Consider the following 21,374-nt stretch of genomic DNA (forward strand, 5'->3'; position numbering starts at 1 on the left):
AATAAAATATCACTACCACACGACGGCTAATGTAGAAAATACTTTTCTGACATATTATGGCACGATGCGCTCTCCCTGCACATCTTCGAGATGCATCTGCTGCCTGCTGTCTATTAAACCTGAATAGAACAAAATGTCACAGTAGTTAGCCCTTTTTCCACATGCGACTACTTTGGGTTGAGAAGTGAAGGGAATTATGTTCAAAGTTCCATTAGATTGATACCTTCAGCAGAGAGCAGAATTGCGTTTTAAAAAATATAGCACTGAATGTATTCGAACTCGCGACATCTTATCTATGCTACAAGCTGACACGTAGCTACATAAGCTCCAGAGCTCGGCAACTATTCCTCCAGAACTTATGGATTCCACAGCACTGTGAGATTATGCATATGGCCAGGTCTTGACTTCTGAGAGACAAACAGTTACAGCTTTACTTTTGGACTGAACGACGTTTTCTAGTAACAGATAGCGCAATAGAATAGCTCAAGTGGAAAGGAACACTTCCTATTTAAACTTCTGCATCCTACACTGTTGGCAGTTGTGTGTAAGTGGCAGTTACGTGATTTTATTTCTGTGATTACAAAATAGTCGAATGTATGCAGTGGGTAGCCGAGGCAGCTAGTTCATGGTGATTCGGTCAACCAAGTAAATGAATTTACTGAACATGCTGCAAATTAATACAGGGAGCCTGTGTGTCAGAATTCTCATCCAGTGTGGCGCAACTGCGTTACGATAGAAAAATGACTCGCAGAGAAGAGGATTTCGTGGTCTGTTGGACGGATGGTTGGTTGTTATACCTATGGTCTGGGTTCGATTCCCACTTCCGTCAATGATTTTAGATAGGGAGAGACAGATTCCATTCTCTCCTGGCTACACCAAGTGAAGGAGATATAATGGCTGCATGGTCTGAAAATTCACATTAAAGATGATATTCCTTCTTTACCACGTAGACGGTAGGTTGAACCACAATAAAGTCTGGAGTGGCGACATGTAGAAACTCTATCACCAGTAACCTTTCTTATACTAGTTATTTATTTCAAGTGACGACACAAACGCTATGTATGGTCACAGGACACTTATTCCATCTTTTATTTGAGCTTCTGTATGTCGATAAAATTGGTTCTAAACTGGGAATGCAACTCAGACCGCCCTTAACGCGGAATTTGTTCCCTTCGTGGCAATACAGCTCGGCTACAATTTGTTGTTTGTTCAAAACTGCAGATTCCTCAACACCTCCACATATTACGCGTGAATGGGATCGAATCCTGGCCCGGCACTAAAGATTTAATTATGTATTATCAAGCTCTATCAGGAGAACACCTATCTGCTGGTGGATAAAATTTTGATTTTTAATGTATTTTCATTCGTTGTCAACACTAACGATATCTGACGCTTTTAACTCCCAGTGAGACACAGAACTATTTGCGAGATGACTGTAAGTTCAAGATGCTATTCTGAGCAGCTGGTGGAGAAAAATTCGGTAGCTGACGTCTCTTTGTGTGTAGTCAACAACGATATGTGTGGGGCTCTATTCCCAGTGAGCGCTGAACTCTTCGTCATATTATTTCAGTTCGTCGTGTCATTTAATGTTCATACATATTCTCAACTAGCTGCTCGTGAATAACTTTAATTTTTAATGTCATTTCGTGTTAAATAGTTCAAATGGTTCAAATGGCTCTGAGCACTATGGGACTTAACTTCTAAGGTCATCAGTCCCCTAGAACTTAGAACTACTTAAACCTAACTGACCTAAGGACATCACTCACATCCATGCCCGAGGCAGGATTCGAACCTGCGACCGTAGCGGACACGCGGTTCCAGACTGAAGCGCCTAGAACCGCACGGCCACACCGGCCGGCCCCCACCATCTGGTATCAATGCATTACCCTATCATCCATTATATATAATCATTTTCATAGTACACTTGATATTATAGATGAGTAGGACACAAGACAGGACATAGATAATGTCCGTTTGACGTCAACAGTGTGTAACATTTTACTTTTTTTGAATAGGACAATGTTCCTCTCCAATAATTTTTAGATTAGTTACAATAAGCTTACGCTGCAAGAGAATTCGCTTGTATTTTTCAATATGTGGTCTGTTTCGGTTTGAAGGCCTTCCATAACATCGGCAACGTAGTGCAACTCCACCGAGGGCTGTCTGGAGTAGGGTGGAGATAGCAATGTGAAAGTTGCGAGCTGTCGAAGACGATCTTCATATTCCTAATGCGATTAGGATATCGTATACTCTTGACGACGTTTAGCACCTGTGCAGTCAAGTCACCCAATTTCAGAATTCATTTTGAGTAATCCTGCTAAATTCCCAAAATATTGTCTTCTTATATTGATGAGTAATATGGATAGTCGTCACGTTCATGTGCCGTCTGCAACGCAAATTTAATGTTACTATCCTGGGAACTAACCTGCAATACGTTTTGTATTTCATAATCGGAACTATGCATTAACCGTCATCAGAGCAATGTCAGCGAACAGAATGCAGCACTGCCTTGCTACCTACTTGAGGACCTGCTTGAGTCGTGTTCTAAGGAAAGGGTAGTTGCTGGTTCACATTATATTACACTAGCGAGAAGTACCGACTTTTCCTTTTCTCTGCAAACATCCAGAACTAAATTCAGTAACTAAATGCTAAGAATATATTTGCATTGTGCCAACTCAAAGATCATTAGATATGGATATAGATATAGATACAGATTTTTATATTTAAAGCCATTCTCGTTCTGCGTTGGAATAAACATCATTCATTATTTGCTTGTTCTTGTTACGATTGTTATTGTCATTCTCTCACTCGCAAGAGTTTTCGCATTCCTATTTGGTACCGATGCACATGAAGAGTGGCTATGAAAGAAGGGAATACTGAATGTTACGTCATGCAGAATACACTCATTTACTTCGGCTCCTCGTGATCTACGCTACAGGAGAAGTGAGATACATAAAGTTGACAGTGTGAGGACAGACCTGGTAGCACAACTGTGCAACTACACAGTGTTACCAGATAAAATGGTGCTGCGGAATCGAAAGTGTAGTACGGACTTTGCCACAGTAGCAGACAGCTGGTAATTTAGGACCATGACCGTGGATTACACTTTGGTCAGTGCTGGTTAGAGTGCTTCAACTGTAAATGGAAGGCTTTGTTTGATAGTCTTATGCTGATGCTGTCTGAATAAATTATGCCATTGGATACAAAGCGGTTTAGTTTTGAGACCTAACCCACGAGGGGGGAAGGCACAGTGGTCTGCTTCAGGAATTCCAAGCAATAAAACACAAAAAACAACCCAGGAAGGATCGGGTTACTTAGTATATAATAGAGCATACAGATTTCAAGGAGGAAACGTATGAAGACGCAGACTTCCTCGTTATCAATATGTGCGGCATATCTTTCGTGTTAACGAAAGTAAATTCCCGCTTTACCTCTTCTTACGTGTCAAATGAAATGATATAATGTCGGCGTCAACAGCCTTCTTCCACGCCGGAAGCTGAAACTTGTATGATTCTGGATTAATGATAATTGAATGTCTCATATATATACATAGCCCACAAGGCGACGTCAGAAACCATCAGGGGAGAACGCCGCATAAAAACCAAACGTGCGCGCGCGTCTCCACTCTGAAGAACCGTATCGGAGAATCACGGCAAGCATTTCGCTGAAGAGCTGCCTCGTCAGAGAGCCTAGAAATGGCAGCGTCGTAGCAAGTATTTGTCAACACTCTGATAGTGCATTTACTTCCGGGTGTAGGTCGGCGTTACCTCGCTAAATTCACTTGACATTCGTTTTCCACATCGAAGACTCGTACGATATAATCCACTGCAAGATGACACAATTAGAAAGTATATTTAATTTCTGGACTCCAAGAACGGCGTTCTTCACATAAGTATTCCCTGTTTGTGTGTGCATTCGGGAGGACGACGGTGCAATCCCGCGCCCGGCCATCCTGATTTAGGTTTTCAATGATTTCCCTAAATCGCTTCAGGCAAATGCCGGGATGGTTCCTTAGGAAGGGCACGGCCGATTTCCTTCCCCATCCTTCCCTAATCCGAGCTTGTGCTCCGTCTCTAATGACATCGTTGTCGACGGGACGTTAAAACAGTAATCTCCACCTCCTCTGTTCGTGTGTTTAAGGTTGCGTTTTGAGGCTCAGGCAACATCGCAGTGACTATATTCCGCCTATGGCAGCCAGTGTGTCGTTAGCTCAGAGGTTCCCCTGCGCGTTGCAGTGCTTGTACTATAAGACATAGCAGTTCGAATCACGGTAAAAGCCGCTGACTATAACCTTTTATTTTACATTTTAATTAATGGAGTTGCAAACTGCTAGTAAAAATTTCTTATGCGAAATCTGAAGAATGCCTTTAAACATCAATCTTCGTCCGATTTCGACTTAGTAAATTAAGTTAATATCATGGATTTCTGCTTTGCAAATTCCAAGGTGCTTCACTGTGAAATAGACCCTGAATCGATTCAAACCGACTGTCAACGATATAAATTTGAGCTTTGTTCGTCATATAGGTCTAACATGTCAGAAGGTTGTTTATGAAGTGCACATGTTCATTAATATAGTTCCCTTCTTCTAAATTTTTGCAATAGCATTTAACTGTAGACGTTTTCTAACACCGGCGTTAGCAATTCCTTTCCGTTCTCTGAAACCTTCAAAACGACAAATTTTTCTGGTTTAAATCTGATGACCTTAACTATCACTTCCGATCAACAATAAATACTTCATGAACTCCAAATGTGCAGTGTTCCTGCACTGCTACAGAGCATGCATTGCAAGGTATTCACACAGTTTATCGCATAGACTTACCATAAGGAATGAAACATGAACTGTAATACACTTTACACCACAGACGCTCACTCTGGCTTGACGAAAACATCCAAACATTGACCAAAAGTTGCACAAATAATTGAGTTTGAAAGGAAAAGAAACGAGGTATGAAGCATTTATAAATTCATCGAATGTGGTGAGGTGGTTTCATTTCGTCCCAGTCTATAAAATTAATTTCGGGCCATACTCAGCTCTTGCCGATTAATGTAATATAATACCCGCCTACTAATCAGGGCGTCTGTCTCCGTTGCTTTTGAGCGTGAATGGAAATTGTAGAAATTTTCTGTGGAGCAACATTTAATAATAAAGCGTTTTAAATCATCAAAAGCGATGAGCGGTAGCAGGCGCTTTCGATAAAGAACGGGGGAGTGCAGCGCCGCTGCTGTCGCCACGGCCGCTGCCAGTAGCCAGCAAATGGATCCCGGAGCTTTGCCGCATACGGCGTCCAGAGGAGGACAGTCTGCAGGAAATCTGCCGCAAAATCGTTGGTGTATAAAATTTTGATATCGGTGTGTCACAAAGCGAAATAGATTGAATCTGCGCTACCATTACATTCACGTCTTCAGCATTCAGACAGAAGAGGCTATAAAAATATTTTATGCCAGCTGCTCTCGATCCACAGACATTATGAACAGAAACAACGCACCCTACCGCTAGACCACAGGCGTAATCAGCGTAGAGTTTCTCTATCGTGGGACAAGTTTTCCTCCAGGAAGTGCCGCAGTCTACAGTGTTGCCAGATTGTGCAGATAACCGGACTTAGAGAATTAGCGAGTTGGCCAGTTTTTTTGTCCCATGTCGCGATCGGCGCGGACTTAGCCTCTGAAGCGGCCGGCCGCCGGTCAAGTTTTATGTCAAAGAGTGTACATGTCCGTCAGTGAAAAAGACCAATAAAAGGTGTTAGCATGTGGACGTAATGTGCTGTTCCAGTCTCTTCTGTACCTAAGGTCCATCACCGTTCCCTTTGGATCCCTACGTAATTCGGTGCTCTCCGATACACACGATCGAACAGCGGAGGAGCGGTACTTAAGCGTCAACCTTAGGTTACAATATCTCCGGATGTAATTAACATTTTACAATGAAACAAACGGCACTGATTACGTATTTGTTTATATGTTCAGATGTGCTAACAAAACTAACGGGGTTCCATTTAAAAAAACGTAGGTTTGTGTTAAAAAAATACTTCCGTGCATTTTTTTTCTGGTTTGTATTAACCAGTTACACTAGCCCCTCTCCCCACGTTCGGTCTGTGGAATCGATTCGTCAGTATTTGATGTGGTTTACGAAATATATCCAGCGGTAATGGTAGGTGACTCACCCTGTATAAGGTATATACCAATGAAAGAGGGGTACGACTTCTGAATAGGCAGAATTAAAAACAGATGTGGTGCCGGGATTGGAAAACACCTTAAGACAGCCAAAAATATCCATTTACACGACAAAGAACTACTGAAGAGTGCTGAACGACGCATGATGTGTTTAGCAGTGGTCGTAACACGAGAAGTCTCTCTGGCTCGTCGATCCCGAAGGGAGTCATTTGAAGAAGTATCAGACTTTACACAGCAGCGAATAATTGACCTTTGTAAATATCGTATATAATATAGAGAATAGCAGCCAATACAAGTTGTAATGATACTACACATAAACCGTACGCAGGTGGTAGACGTTATAAACCGGTGAACCTTATGAGCCTTAATTTAACGTCAACAGAAGTATTACTCTCTTCCTCAACATAACTGTAATAGGTAGAAGAACTTCAAGTGGAGTGTTCATGCAGAGACTCTGCATGTATATTTGAGAAACAGTACAGGGTTGCATTATATTTTAGAGTGCGTTATCCAGCATTTCGACTGGTCCAAACTCAAGGTACTTTGGAAAGCAAAAACTACATCAAGCTCAACGTCAATTAGAGCAATCAAACTGGTTCAGAGGTAGACGTGTTTAACACAATATTTTGGGCACTGGTTTTCACTGTTCCAGGGGTATGCAACGTGGTGAGATTTGTGATAATGCTTTATAAGGTAACAACAAGTTTCCTTGTCTCTCATAACGTAAAAACATAAAACGTCACCCTCAAGCCCCCGTTAGCCCATCGGTATCGACTGACCGCTGTGTAATCCTCCGCCAATTACGTCATTGGATATAGCATGGAGGTGCATGGGGTCAGCACATTGCTCTCCCGCTCGTCAGTTTTTCAGACCTGGAGCCACCACTTCTCCATCAAGTAACTCCACACCTGGCATTACGAGACACAGCAGCCCTTTCCAGTCCTCCCACCAAGGAAGACTCCCTGGCAGTGCCGGGAATCAAACCCGGATCCTCCGCATGGCAGTTAGCTGCGCAGATCACTGTTACAGAGGCGGACTCGTCTCCCATTAGAGATAGAAGTGAACTTATGCCACAACAGACATTTAGCATAACCTTCTAATGATGTGTGGTTTTTTCCTGGCTTCCGAATGGCTCAGTGGGAACGAACAAAGGCCCCTACTAAAGGGACGAAAAAGCGTGCACACACACCAAGTTTGGCGGTCATAGTGTGCGGAGGTGTTAGGCGCATCGAACAGCAGAGATTAGTGTACTTAGGTGAATACATATTTTAACAACGCTGTGGAATTTCCTGCAATTTTTTTAAATTTCCAGTTGAAAGAAAACACGATGGCTGTTGATGGTTTTATTTGTTTTTCCAGGTGTGTGACTCGTTGTCGCACAATAAAAAATTGTCTCGACATCCTAATTCGTTAATTAAAATCGTAGTAATGCATTTTATTTCTGTAGGTTGACTTTAAGTGATCGATACATTGCAAGATGCCGAGTCTTTACTCGTTCCCTGTAATGGCAGTTACGTCCTCCTCAGAACTGCCCAGTCTTCTATATTCAAATAATCACAACAATTGATAAGTTTTTCAGAAATGTTCATACACGATGCTTCAATGCTTCACCAAAACCATAAGTTCGTACTTAACTAACAACGAAAACCAGCTACGCCTATTTTATAGTAAAACTTTTATTCATTTTCATGTATTTAGCAGAACGTCTCGCCTTTCCTTATGATACTGCTTCTCTTATCAGTTCCGTTTGTAAATATTTTTAATGGTTAACTATGAACCGGAGCAGAAATATTATAGTCTGTGTGTTGCCCTGTCTTCTATGAAGAGGACTGCAAAGCATAAAAAGCGGCGAAAACCCAAGAGACTGCTGAAGATTCGTCGACGGTACTCGTAATCACGTTTCAAGCGTTGCTGTTGCGTGGTAGTTACACAGATGGCCACAATTTACCGTTAACTAGCGACCTCGGTAGCAGTATTTCGGGAATTATACGTTCTGAGACGAGTGCAGTAAACTGCCCCTGTTATTATATAAATTCACTTGCGCGCCTTGACTGCTAGTTGTAATGGTAGGTTCCCACTTTTGCACACACCCCGCCCTCCCCTCCTCTCCTCGCGTAATTGTGTAGAAAGATCGTTCGCTAAAATCTTGACGGAGAAGGGCCCTACATAACGAGACTGAGGAAGGACTGCACGGAGTATGTCCACCAAGTGCTCACTGTGATTTTCTGATAAATGGCACCCAACGACAGCCAGTGTTCTTCCCAGCAGACTGATCTCGTGCCCGTAGTGACAGAAAGGTCACGTATTACAGTTCTGCCAGCAGTATGGGCGTGGAATTTCAACACTGCGATCCGGCGAGGTTTCGCTCTTTTTTTTAATTACATTGCTGAAAAATCTCTCACTGGTGTATCAATATCTGATACCGCAGGTTACAAGGGTAAATGCTTAAATAAGCATAAATGCTTAAATATGTCACGAGGTCAATGCAATTTTTTTTGGGCATTATTACTTTGATGCTTGGAAGAATTTAGAGTTCGTTTCTTGTGCCATGTCCCTCACTTTGTTTGCAGCGAGCATGGAATTTTCTTGATCATCTAATGGAACGCCAAAATCAGTAGCAAGTGAGAGCTTGTTTTATGGCCAACATCCATCAAAAACTAGAAGATCCTGTTGAGGAAACTCGTAAGGCACTGTTTTCTGTCCTGTCAATATCAGGGGATGAGATCAAGTTCACGAACTTCCATCCTAAAGGTGAAATATGATGCATGAAAACTAATCATCTTCCAAACTGGGATGATACTATATGCGATACGATACGATGCAGTTCCCCATATGACAAGAAACAAGACAGACAGCACGAATCACGTTTCGGTGTCAGTTTCAGTTACAACCATGAGCTCTTTTGAAAAGACGTTATTGTGGCTTATTATTCAAAGCTCAAGAAATTGAGAAAGAAAAAGAAATTTTAGGTGCAAACGTACAATGCTATAAATATCGAACATTGAACAATGTGGCTTCCTGTTAGTTCTCCACACATCAACACACATTCCACGAATTCTACGGAGTGAGTCCAGTATCCACTTATCGAGCAACTACAGTCAGCTACTCTGACATAGCGGGACACAATTTTCTACTTGCTATTTCTCCCGCTGAGAAGCCACTCATTACAATGACGTAAGCTGCTGAAAATGTGTGAAGAAAGATTCAAAGATGGAAAGTTTATTTTTTGCACAAAAATCTATTATGGTACTTCATGGTTGTACACACATAAATAATGGTTATAGACTGGTAAAGCTAGGATAGTATTTCGAGAACTATTTGATTCGAATAATAGTATATAATCCAGTTCGAGGCGTATTCAGAATGTCTTTTCATTTCAGTAAGTTTTTCCATCTCTCTCTCTCTCTCTCTCTCTCTCTCTCTCTCTCTCTCTCTCTCTCACACACACACACCCACACCCACACCCACACACACATATACACACATACCAGTCACCTAATTTCCTAATTTCCGGGGAGGAGAGGGGCGGGTGGGGGGGGGGGGGTGGAGGCGACGAGCTCTGACGCCACGTTCAGTCACATCCCAGGTGTGTTCCATCGGGTTCAGATCTGGAGAGTTGGTGGCCCAGCACAGCAATCGCCATTGTGTTCCTCGAACTACTCCACACTCCTGGCCTTTTGGCATGGCGCATTGTCTTGCTGAAAAATGCCACTGCATGGCATGGTCTGCAACCAGTGTACGATACTGATTGGCCGTCATGGTGCCTTGCATTAGTTCCCATGGATACATGGATGTCCACTTTAATGTTCCCCAGAGCATAATGGAGCCGTCGCCAGCTTGTCTCCGTCTCACAGTACAGTTATCAAGGAACTGTCCCCCTGCAAGACGACGGATTCGTGCCCTCCCACAGGCATGAAGAAGAAGGGATCGGGATTCATCAGACCATACCTCTAGTGGCTGCCTCTGGATCACGGAGTCCCGGGTTCGATTCCCGACTGGGTTGGGGATTTTCTCTGCCCAGGGACAGGGTGTTTGTGTTGTCCTCATCATTTCATCATCATCATCATCATCATCATCATCATCATCAGACCGCACCATGCAACGCTCTGCCACTGCGCCAACGTCCAGTGCCAATGTTCATGTGCCCATCATTTCAGTCGTCGTTGCAGATGTCGTGGTGTTCACATTGGCACATGCATGGGCCGTCGGCTGCGGAGGCCAATCGTTAGGACTGTTCGGTGCACCGTGTTTTCATACACACGTGTAGTCTGTCCAGTCTACGACGTCCGACATTTGTAGTGAGGGGCGGCCGCCCAACCACAGGACATCTGGACGTGGTTAAGTAATTACTATTACAACCTAGCCGAACATTTTTCGCACCTAGCGCCTCTCCTGCGGCCTGTCCCGTTCCGTCAACTCTCCTACGTGGCCTCCCCGCCCGTTACTGTGTGTTTACATCAAGAGCGCATTGCAGCAGACCGTGTTGTAGCTGCATCTCGTGGCTCGTGGCCAGCGAGGGAAAGTGTTCTGCCAGCTGCAGGCGATGGATGCAACCTTGCTCCGCTGGCGCCTGGGCTCAGCTGCTCACCTATGCGGTAGTACATGATGCGGCGGCCCGTCTGCTCGCGGTACGGCAACACGCCCAGCACGTCGTCCTCGCCGATGAAGTCCAGCTCCAGCAGCGACACGCCCTTCTGGATGTACGGGTTCTCCTCGATGAACTTGTAGTAGCTCACCAGCTGCAACAAAGTCAACCACTTGTCATCTACTAGAGCAGTGGTTCAAAAATGGTTCAAATGGCTCTGAGCACTATGGGACTCAACATCTTAGGTCATAAGTCCCCTAGAACTTAGAACTACTTAAACCTAACTAACCTAAGGACATCACACACATCCATGCCCGAAGCAGGATTCGAACCTGCGACCGTAGCAGTCCCGCGGTTCCGGACTGCAGCGCCAGAACCGCTAGACCACCGCGGCCGACAGAGCAGTGGTTCCCAACCTGAGGACACAATGAAATTTTCTGAGTGGTAAAAACTAAACGATTCGATTCTGCTTCGGTGACGAAAGATCATTGCTATTATTACAGTTTTGTAAGACTCTAATATGCGTTGTATATGAGCGCTCCGTCTTCAGGCCACAATTGGCCCTTCGGGAACATCCGACCGCCGTGTCATCCTCGGCTGAGGATGCGAATAGGAGGGGCGTGTGGTCAGCACATCGCTCTCCCGGTCGTTATGATGGTTTTCTTTGACCAGAGCCGCTACTATTCGGTCGAGTAGCTCCTCAATTGGCATCACGAGGCTGAGTGCACCCCGAAAAATGGCAACAGCGCATGGAAGCCCGGATGGTCACCCATCCAAGTGCCGGCCACGCCCGACAGCGCTTAACTGCGGTGATCTGACGGGAACCGGTGTATCCACTGCGGCAAGGCCGTTGCCAATATGCGTTATGTAAGTTATCAGTAATTACTTTTCCTCAGTTGGCAGCGTTAATGCGATGGAGGTTACAGGTTTCTCACATAGTCCACCCACTACAGACATATGTCGTACTTTGTCCCGTACATCGTTGATGATAAAAGTAAAGAATACACGTAACAAATGCTAAATATCCCAAGAAAATGTATTCTCCACGTTGTAGACAGTACCTGCAGTAGTCCAGAAATTCCTTCATTACTCGCTTCGGAACAGATAAGTGAATTAATTGACAGCACGCCACTGCAGTAACTACATAAGGGCTACTATAGTGCTGTACAGAGGATGGTGAACACAGTGGTATTACTACTACTACTACTTCTACTACTACTATTAGTGGCTGTGGGCAGGAACAAAACATTAACAGCCTGAAATTGGAAATTTCTGGTAAGTCCCTGTCTATGGGACCAAACTGCTGAGGTCATCGGTCCCTAGGCTTACACACTGCTTAATCTAACTCAAACTAACTTACGCTAAGGACAACACACACAACCATGCCCGAGGGACGACTCGAACCTCCGACGGCGGAAGCCGCGCGAGCCGTGGCAAGGCGCCCTATGACCGCGCGGCTACCCGGCGCGGCATTAACAGCCTGAAGTCTTCCAATTTCTGCCAACTGAGAAGTAAGCAGTGCAGTAATCAAGTGATCTACGAGCAGTAAGTATAGTGCACACATTTTAACTCGGTTGATTTTAAATGGGACTGCAGTGTGCAGCTCAAGCAAGTATCGCAACGGAGAGCAAGAACGCATGGGAAGTTGTTTTGTAACAAGTGTCTACCCTCACTGTGGATAATTACCTTTCCTATCTGTGAAAGCGCGACTGCTACGGTCGCAGGTTCGAATCCTGCCTCGGGCATGGATGTGTGTGATGTCCTTAGGTTAGTTAGGTTAAGTAGTTCTAAGTTCTAGGGGACTGATGACCACATATGTTAAGTCCCATAGTGCTCAGAGCCATTTGAACCATTTTATCTGAGAAGAAGTTGTGGGTAGCACTTGCGATGCACCATGGGTACCTTCGTCTTTCATTCTAACCCCCCCCCCCCCTCCCTAACACACACACACACACACACACACACACAAAAACTAAGTATCATTCATCTTTCATCATTTTAAAAATAAATGTGTTCCAACACGAAAAATCTTTCATCCTACAGTTTAGTTAAGTGCTAAATTTGGTAATAATGTGGGAGGGGGGGGAGGGATGCAACAGACGGCAGGAGGAGAGGGGCAGGGGGTACTATTTAATGTCTGGTTGCACTCAAGGGTAATGTGCTAAGAAAGGTTAGGAATCACTGTACGAGAGCGAGTAAGTGGACAAACCAAATACACTGACGGGAAAACATAATTAATGTAGTGTAAAGAAATTTCGAGGATACGTTTGTCTAGGTAACACATTTAAGTGATTAACATTGCAAGATCACATTTTAATCGAAGCGCGAGATAAGCCATTGCAGATGTTATATGCTCTTCCATTAATAACTGGTGTAACCGAAGGAATGTTGAGTGCAAGGGTGAAACGTGCATGCATTGTGTTGCACAGATGCCGGACGTCAGTTTGTGGAATGGAGTTCCATGCCTGTTGCAATTGGTCAGCCAATACAGGGACGGTTAATTCTGTTTGTGGAAGACGGAGTTGTCGTCCGGTGATGTCCCAACATGTGCTCGATTGGAGACAAATCTGGTAACAGAGCAGGCCAAACCAAAAGGTCGATACGCTGTAAGGCTTGATGCATTACAACACCGGTAAGCGGACAAGCGTTATCCTGTTGGAGAACACTTGTAATGCTGTTCATGAATGACAGCACATGAGGTCGGATCATCAGACGGACATAAAGATTTGAAGTCAGGGCGCGTGGGATAGCCACGAGTGCTTCTGCTGTCATACGAAACCGTACCCCAGAGTGTAACTCCGGATGTGGGTACAGTGTGTCTAGCACACAGATAGGTTGGTTTCAGGCCCTTTACTGGCCTCCTGCTAACAAATACACGGCCATTACTGGCACAGAAGCAGAAGCACGTTTCATCAGAAAACACAAAAGACCTCCACCCTGCTCTCTAGTGAGCTTCACACCGCTGAAATCGCATATGGGGGTAGTTCGGGATAAGTGGAATGCACGCTGCAGCGCTTCTAGATAGGAGTAGTCCTTAAAGTAACACATCTATAACAGTTTGTTGTGTCAAAGCAGTTCCAGCTCCTGCTCAGATTGGTGCATTCCTCCAATATCGCAGAAAGAACATCCACCTTCCTTTAGCCCTATTACACGACCTCTTTCAAACTCACTGACCTGTTGATAACGGCATCTTTGTCACCTGAAAGGCATTCTTGACTAATATCAACTCACCATGTCCAATCTCAAAGTTCACTAACGCTCACGAGCGTTACACCGCGTATTTAAAGTAAACTTGATTTGCAGCCTCATACTGGCGCTACTAAGAAATGGATTGGGGCTAAGAAATGAAAGAGGAAGCCGCCTGATAGAATTTTGCACAGAGCACAACTTAATCATAGCTAACACTTGGTTTAAGAATCATGATAGAAGGTTGTATACATGGAAGAACCCTGGAGATACTAAAAGGTATCAGATAGATTATATAATGGTAAGACAGAGATTTAGGAACCAGGTTTTAAATTGTAAGACATTTCCAGGGGGAGATGTGGACTCTGACCACAATCTATTGGTTATGACCTGTAGATTAAAACTGAAGAAACTGCAAAAAGGTGGGAATTTAAGGAGATGGGACCTGGATAAACTGAAAGAACCAGAGGTTGTAGAGAGTTTCACGGAGAGCATAAGGGAACAATTGAAAGGAATGGGGGAAAGAAATACAGTAGAAGAAGAATGGGTAGCTCTGAGGGATGCAGTAGTGAAGGCAGCAGACGATCAAGTAGGTAAAAAGACGAGGGTTAGTAGAAATCCTTGGGTAACAGAAGAAATATTGAATTTAATTGATGAAAGGAGAAAATATAAAAATGCAGTAAATGAAGCAGGCAAAAAGGAATACAAACGTCTCAAAAATGAGATCGACAGGAAGTGCAAAATGGCTAAGCAGGGATGGCTAGAGGACAAATGCAAGGATGTAGAGGCTTATCTCACTAGGGGTAAGATAGATACTGCCTACAGGAAAATTAAAGAGACCTTTGGAGATAAGAGAACCACATGTATGAACATCAAGAGCTCAGATGGAAACCCAGTTCTAAGCAAAGAAGGGAAAGCAGAAAGGTGAAAGGAGTATAAAGAGGGTCTATACAAGGGCGATGCACTTGAGGACAATATTATGGAAATGGAAGAGGATGTAGATGAAGATGAAATGGGAGATACGATACTGCGTGAAGAGTTTGACAGAGCACTGAAGGACCTGAGTCGAAACAAAGCCCCCGGAGTAGACAACATTCCATTGGAACTACTGACGGCCTTGGGAGAGCCAGTCCTGACAAAACTCTACCATCTGGTGAGCAAGATGTATGAAACAGGCGAAATACCCTCAGACTTCAAGAAGAATATAACAATTCCAATCCCAAAGAAAGCAGGTGTTGACAGATGTGAAAATTACCGAACAATCAGTTTAATAAGCCACAGCTGCAAAGTACTAACACGAATTCTTTACAGACGAATGGAAAAACTAGTAGAAGCCGACCTCGGGGAAGATCAGTTTGGATTCCGTAGAAATACTGGAACACGTGAGGCAATACTGACCTTACGACTTATCTTAGAAGAAAGATTAAGGAAAAGCAAACCTACGTTTCTAGCATTTGTAGACTTAGAGAAAGCTTTTGACAATGTTGACTGGAATACTCTCCTTCAAATTCTAAAGGTGGCAGGGGTAAAATACAGGGAGCGAAAGGCTATTTACAACTTGTACAGAAACCAGATGGCAGTTATAAGAGTTGAGGGACATGAAAGGGAAGCAGTGGTTGGGAAGGGAGTAAGACAGGGTTGTAGCCTCTCCTCGATGTTATTCAATCTCTATATTGAGCAAGCAGTAAAGGAAACAAAAGAAAAATTTGGAGTAGGTATTAAAATCCATGGAGAAGAAATAAAAACTTTGAGGTTCGCCGATGACATTGTAATTCTGTCAGAGACAGCAAAGGACTTGGAAGAGCAGTTGAACGGAATGGATGGTGTCTTGAAGGGAGGATATAAGATGAACATCAACAAAAGTAAAACGAGGATAATGGAATGTAGTCGAGTTAAGTCGGGTGATGCTGAGGGTATTAGATTAGGAAATGAGACACTTAAAGTAGTAAAGGAGTTTTGCTATTTGGGGATCAAAGTAACTGATGATGGACGAAGTAGAGAGTATATAAAATGTAGACTGGCAATGGCAAGGAAAGCGTTTCTGAAGAAGAGAAATTTGTTAACATCGAGTATAGATTTAAGTGTCAGGAAGTTATTTCTGAAAGTATTTGTTTGGAGTGTAGCCATGTATGGAAGTGAAACATGGATGGTAAATAGTTTGGACAAGAAGAGAATAGAAGTTTTGAAATGTGGTGCTACAGAAGAATGCTGAAGATTAGATGGGTAGATCACATAATTAATGAGGAAGTATTGAATAGGATTTGGGAGAAGAGAAGTTTGCGGCACAACTTGACCAGAAGAAGGGATCGGTTGGTAGGACATGTTCTGAGGCATCAAGGGATCACCAATTTAGTATTGGAGGGCAACGTGGAGGGTAAAAATCATAGGGGGAGACCAAGAGATGAATACACTAAGCAGATTCAGAAGGATGTAGGTTGCAGTAGGTACTGGGAGATGAAGAAGCTTGCACAGGATAGAGTAGCATGGAGAGCTGCATCAAACCAGTCTCAGGACTGAAGACCACAACAACAACAACAACTGGCGCTACTAACGCCACTTTTATGCTACTGGCGCGGAATCTGTAAAGACATGTTTCAGATGTAGAAATACGCCTGCCAACTTTCGTTTGTCGAACAACTCCTCCTTGGTGCTACGATTTTTTTTCCGCAGAGAGGGAAGAGAGGTGTGTCTCACTCAAATGTAAAACTGCTTGCAATGCTAAAATTTCACGATGGATTAAACCTGTATGCCAAGCCTGAAGTCCAGTCCGTACCACTACCAATAGCTGGCAAGAATGTCTCAGAGTGAGCTGTGTGAACATTCATTAACGTGCAGCTAAAAACTTTGATCTGCAGTGTTGTTGCTTTCATGGCGCTGCAAATAGAGTAAGTCAGCTGTGAACAGTTTTAGTGTGAAGAATGAAGACTCCTCTGTTACTACCTTTCCACTCAGCCGTGTTTATTGTTTGAATTATTTGTAATCCACTTCGAATCAACTATGGCATTATTTACATGAACTGAGCAATGTTACCGGTGTGATTCAGTACCGCAAGTATATCCTGCTAATGCATCTCGGCGTCCTCTAGTAAGGAAACTCCTAGTTTTCAGAACAAAGATTCTGGATTACCTCAACGGAATGTACTTCCTGAGATGTATCATATAGATAACAACGTTCCAGTGCCTGAAGTTAGACGCGAATTTGCTTCGAAATCGAGTTCACATACATCATAACAATAAATCATAAGCACTTGGGTGGAAAAGTAGTAAGAAGATAATCTATGTTTCTATAGAAAACGGAATTTGTAGTAAATTTCCCCTGCATCCCTAGTTTCAAAGTGTCTCGTCTGTATATCTTGTATGATTACTGTGCTTTTGAGAATTCTAGTGACAGATTGGAGCTTAGGTCCAGGTCGTTAGGAATGTTTCCCCGAGCCATTTGGTGACAGCATTAGTAGCAATTGTCCCGAATGCTTGTCTACCACACAGTTTTACTCTGTCAAGAAATTCTATTTTAGTATGAAATGCACTCTCTCCACCAGTGCTGCGAGTGTATCAGTCAAGGATGTGTATCCACTTTATTACAGTTGAAGAACGCAGTTGGCACTGAAATACCAGTGCATAAAGTCAAATCAGATATTACAGATCTCAGTGCACGTTCAGAACCATACGTTCTCATTGAACTATACTTGACTTTAGTAGATGCAGTATCCACGAACAATTTTTCGCTCTTCGAAGTTGGTGTTGCTTGGTTGGCTGGGGTGGGGAGACGGAGGGAAAGGATTAACGGATTAAACAGCAGTCCCTCGTTCAAGGATTGCCGGAAATGTATCTGGAGTTCATGACAACAACCAGGAATATCATCGAAATATGACAGTACGCAGCAGTGGTAAAATTATCGAATAATTAAAACAAACTCTAGCGGAGAGAAGATATTTAGTAAATGGCAGAACACCTAGTACTGTCGCTGATGACAGCAACCAGAGCGGAAGAAATCGTGATGCAACACGTGAAAGTAGAATGTACTCGTTCTCTCGCACTAATTCTCACAACTGCAGAAGTAATTGGACGTTATCTTTCTTGAGCTTTTGACAGCCTAGTATGTAGTGAATGTGAGAAATTCCTCTAAGTCAAAGCACTTTACTTTGGTGATGTCAGAAAGGCAGGTAGAAAACTTAAACTACCAGATGAGAGAGCAAAAATATGGGTTGGGCTGGTCTGGGAGACCCGCTCCCCTCCACTCAGTGGCTCAACTGCGCCGAAGGGCACCACTCCACGTCTGACGACCACCGACCGGACGCAGTGGTAATAAAATAAAGTGCAGTCGAAGAAAGTGCTAAGCATCTGAAATTAAAACAGAGTAAAAGAGAAATCAGTCCGACTGGCGGAGGAGATAGGGTCGTTCCTAGCATTAACGATAAGGAATCCGGAAGAACATGACTGGCGTTGTGAGCAAGGAGGAAGGGGCAGTCCACCATGATGTGAGCTAATATCTGTAATGCTCCGCTACCGCAACATCAGGTGACTCATTACTAAAGATAGAACTATGGGTTAATCTGGTATGACCGATAGGGTGGCGACATACGACGGTGGATTCCTTCCGGGAGGAATGGAACGAGGGAGTGCCACTTAGCCTGTCTTCTTGATTGCGAGTATTTTTTTAGAGGGAACAGTAGCGCATCAGATTTTCCATCTCTGTATCTGAGATGGAGGCCGCATCTGCAAAATGTTGGGCGAGGAGTCTTTTCTCTAGCCAAATGGTCGGCCAGTTCATTCACGAGGATATCCACATAATTTGGGGGGAGAAGCTGGTGTCAAATTCACTCTGGGCTACCTTCAATAGCAAGCAGTAGCAACCAAAGATTTGTATAATGAACGAGCCTCAATCATAAAATTACTGTTACATCATGGAAGTAGCGATGTCATGTCTCCGTATAGGTAACTGATTGTTTTAGTCATAAAGCGAGTGTCAGTTAGGCTGTTAACATAAAACATTTCCGTGATAATGGAACATATCGAAACATAATTGTCAAAAAGTCATAGAGGTAAAGTTTAGAGTATTTTCTGTGTGGTCGATCCTTTGACATGGGACACCCCAGTGTTCGCAGTTCAAATGGTTCAAATGGCTCTGAGCACTATGGGACTTAGAAGTTAAGGCCATCAGTCCCCTAGAACTTAGAACTACTTAAACCTAATTAACCTAAGGGCATCACACACATCCATTCCCGAGGCAGGATTCGAACCTGCGGCCGTAGCGGTCGCGCGGTTCCAGACTGAAGCGCCTAGAACCGCTCGGCCACTCCGGCCGGCTGTTCGCAGTGGAAGTTGCTTTACGAACAGTTTGTAAGCATACTGAATGTGAGGCGTAAATGATGTCAAATTCAGCTTAATCCCCGCCATGTTAACATTTTTACATGGTAATGTGCCGGTACTGCGATCCGTCAACCTGACATCAACCCCGTTTCCAGATAATTTTGCAGAAAGTGTGTTAAGGTCTAGAGCGTATTCTCTACAAAACAGCAGTACTGCAAAAGAAAACATTTAAAAAAATAACTTCTCATGGTTGGAGTTCACAGTCATGTCGAGTTTTTTTAAATGCCATCATATTCGCCGTTGCCGGCCGAAGTGGCCGTGCGGTTCTAGGCGCTGCAGTCTGGAACCGCGAGACCGCTACGGTCGCAGGTTCGAATCCTGCCTCGGGCATGGATGTGTGTGCTGTCCTTAGGTTAGTTAGGTTTAACTAGTTCTAAGTTCTAGGGAACTAATGACCTTAGAAGTTGAGTCCCATAGTGCTCAGAGCCATTTGAGCCATATTCGCCGTTGACCGTAGAAATTATTTATTTCATAATTGAAGTTTCAGCCTTTGGGCCATTTTCAAGTGGTGCTGCGAAAGATTTTCCTTCAGCACATGTTAGACTTTAAAATCCTTCGGTATGTATACACGTCATCGTCAAACATAGGCCTCTTGTTTTCTATCTGGGGAGACGTAACAGGTTATACACGCAGTTAAATTTATCGAATAATTAAAACAAACTCTAGCGGAGAGAAGATATTTAGTAAATGGCAGAACACCTAGTACTGTCGCTGATGACAGCAACCAGAGCGGAAGAAATCGTGATGCAACACGTGAAAGTAGAATGTACTCGTTCTCTCGCACTAATTCTCACAACTGCAGAAGTAATTGGACGTTATCTTTCTTGAGCTTTTGACAGCCTAGTATGTAGAGAATGTGAGAAATTCCTCTAAGTCAAAGCACTTTACTTTGGTGATGTCAGAAAGGCAGGTAGAAAACTGTAAACTTCCAGATGAAACAACTTCACAACTTAAATGGAAAACTTTTCAATAGTCAGGAATTACATTTATGAGAAAAGCAAGTTCAATCTGCGAGAGAGGCAGACATGATTTGTACTTCAGTTAGTTTTTCTCTTTGAGATACGTCAGAACTGCATGCCTGACATCAGCAAGGAAGAAGCTAATTAGCCTAGCCTTATTCTTTGTCTTTTTCATTGTCGCCTTCGTGCTGGGGAATACCATTTCTTGCTTTTAGTGTTCATGATGGATGAATTATTACGCCAAGGAAAAGAATGGGCTGATGGGCGGAAAGGTGGGATTTGGAAGACTGCTATATTTAACTGCAAACGATGTGAAAACTCTCAATGACGTTACCTGGTATTACCGGACTTGTGAGCTCTTCGTATTATTTACTGTAGCAGATATGCTCCATCATACGTCAGTTTCAAGTACCCTACTGCTCTGCAGTTATGTAATACGCTACTTACATTTATTCAGTAACTCATGTGTGACGTAATAGTTGTCAAGGTCAAACAACTGTAAACTGTAAACAATAGTTGTCAAGGTCAAACAACTGTAAACAATCACTTCGTTACTGCTTTGCAGTTGACCTGGGTAGACCTCAAATGCATTGTCGAGAATGTTGGTGGTAAAAAAAAATAGTTCAAATGGTTCTGACAAGGGAACCTCCCCATCGCACCCCCCTCAGATTTAATTATAAGTTGGCAGAATGGACAGGCCTTGAAAAACTGAACACAGATCAATTGAGAAAACAGGAAGAAGTTGTGTGGAACTATGAAAAAAATAAGCAAAATATACAAACTGAGTAGTCCATGCCAAAGATAAGCAACATCAAGGAACGTATGAGCTTAGGAGCGCCGTGGTCCCGTGGTTAGCGTGAGCAGCTGCGGAATAAGAGGCCCTTGGTTCAAGTCTTACCTCGAGTTGAAAGTTTAATTTTTTGTTTTCAGACAATTATCAAAGTACAGGCACTCACACTTAATGAACTTCGCTCTCCAGAATTCCAGGACATATTCAGATTTGCTTGGACATGTGCAGGATTTGACGCTCTAAACACGGAAAAATTTGAAAACGTTAAAAACATATGTTTTGACAGAGCACAGGGAAAACTGTGCGACTGTGAAACT

At 43.4% G+C, this 21,374-nt stretch overlaps 1 protein-coding gene and 1 pseudogene across 1 annotated transcript in view; both read right to left on the reverse strand.

The window, feature by feature from the left end:
- Positions 1 to 21,374, reverse strand: part of LOC124776474 (clavesin-1-like) — a 236,978-nt gene that overhangs the window by 70,547 nt on the left and 145,057 nt on the right. Inside the window, exon 4 of the mRNA XM_047251487.1 lies at positions 10,757 to 10,907. Within this exon, the coding sequence (XP_047107443.1) occupies positions 10,757 to 10,907 (151 nt within the window). The remainder of the gene's footprint in view (positions 1 to 10,756; positions 10,908 to 21,374) is intronic.
- On the reverse strand, positions 11,491 to 11,608 carry LOC124778343 (annotated as a pseudogene).

The sequence above is a fragment of the Schistocerca piceifrons genome, chromosome 2 (assembly GCF_021461385.2).
Source record: "Schistocerca piceifrons isolate TAMUIC-IGC-003096 chromosome 2, iqSchPice1.1, whole genome shotgun sequence".
NCBI lineage: Eukaryota > Metazoa > Arthropoda > Insecta > Orthoptera > Acrididae > Schistocerca > Schistocerca piceifrons.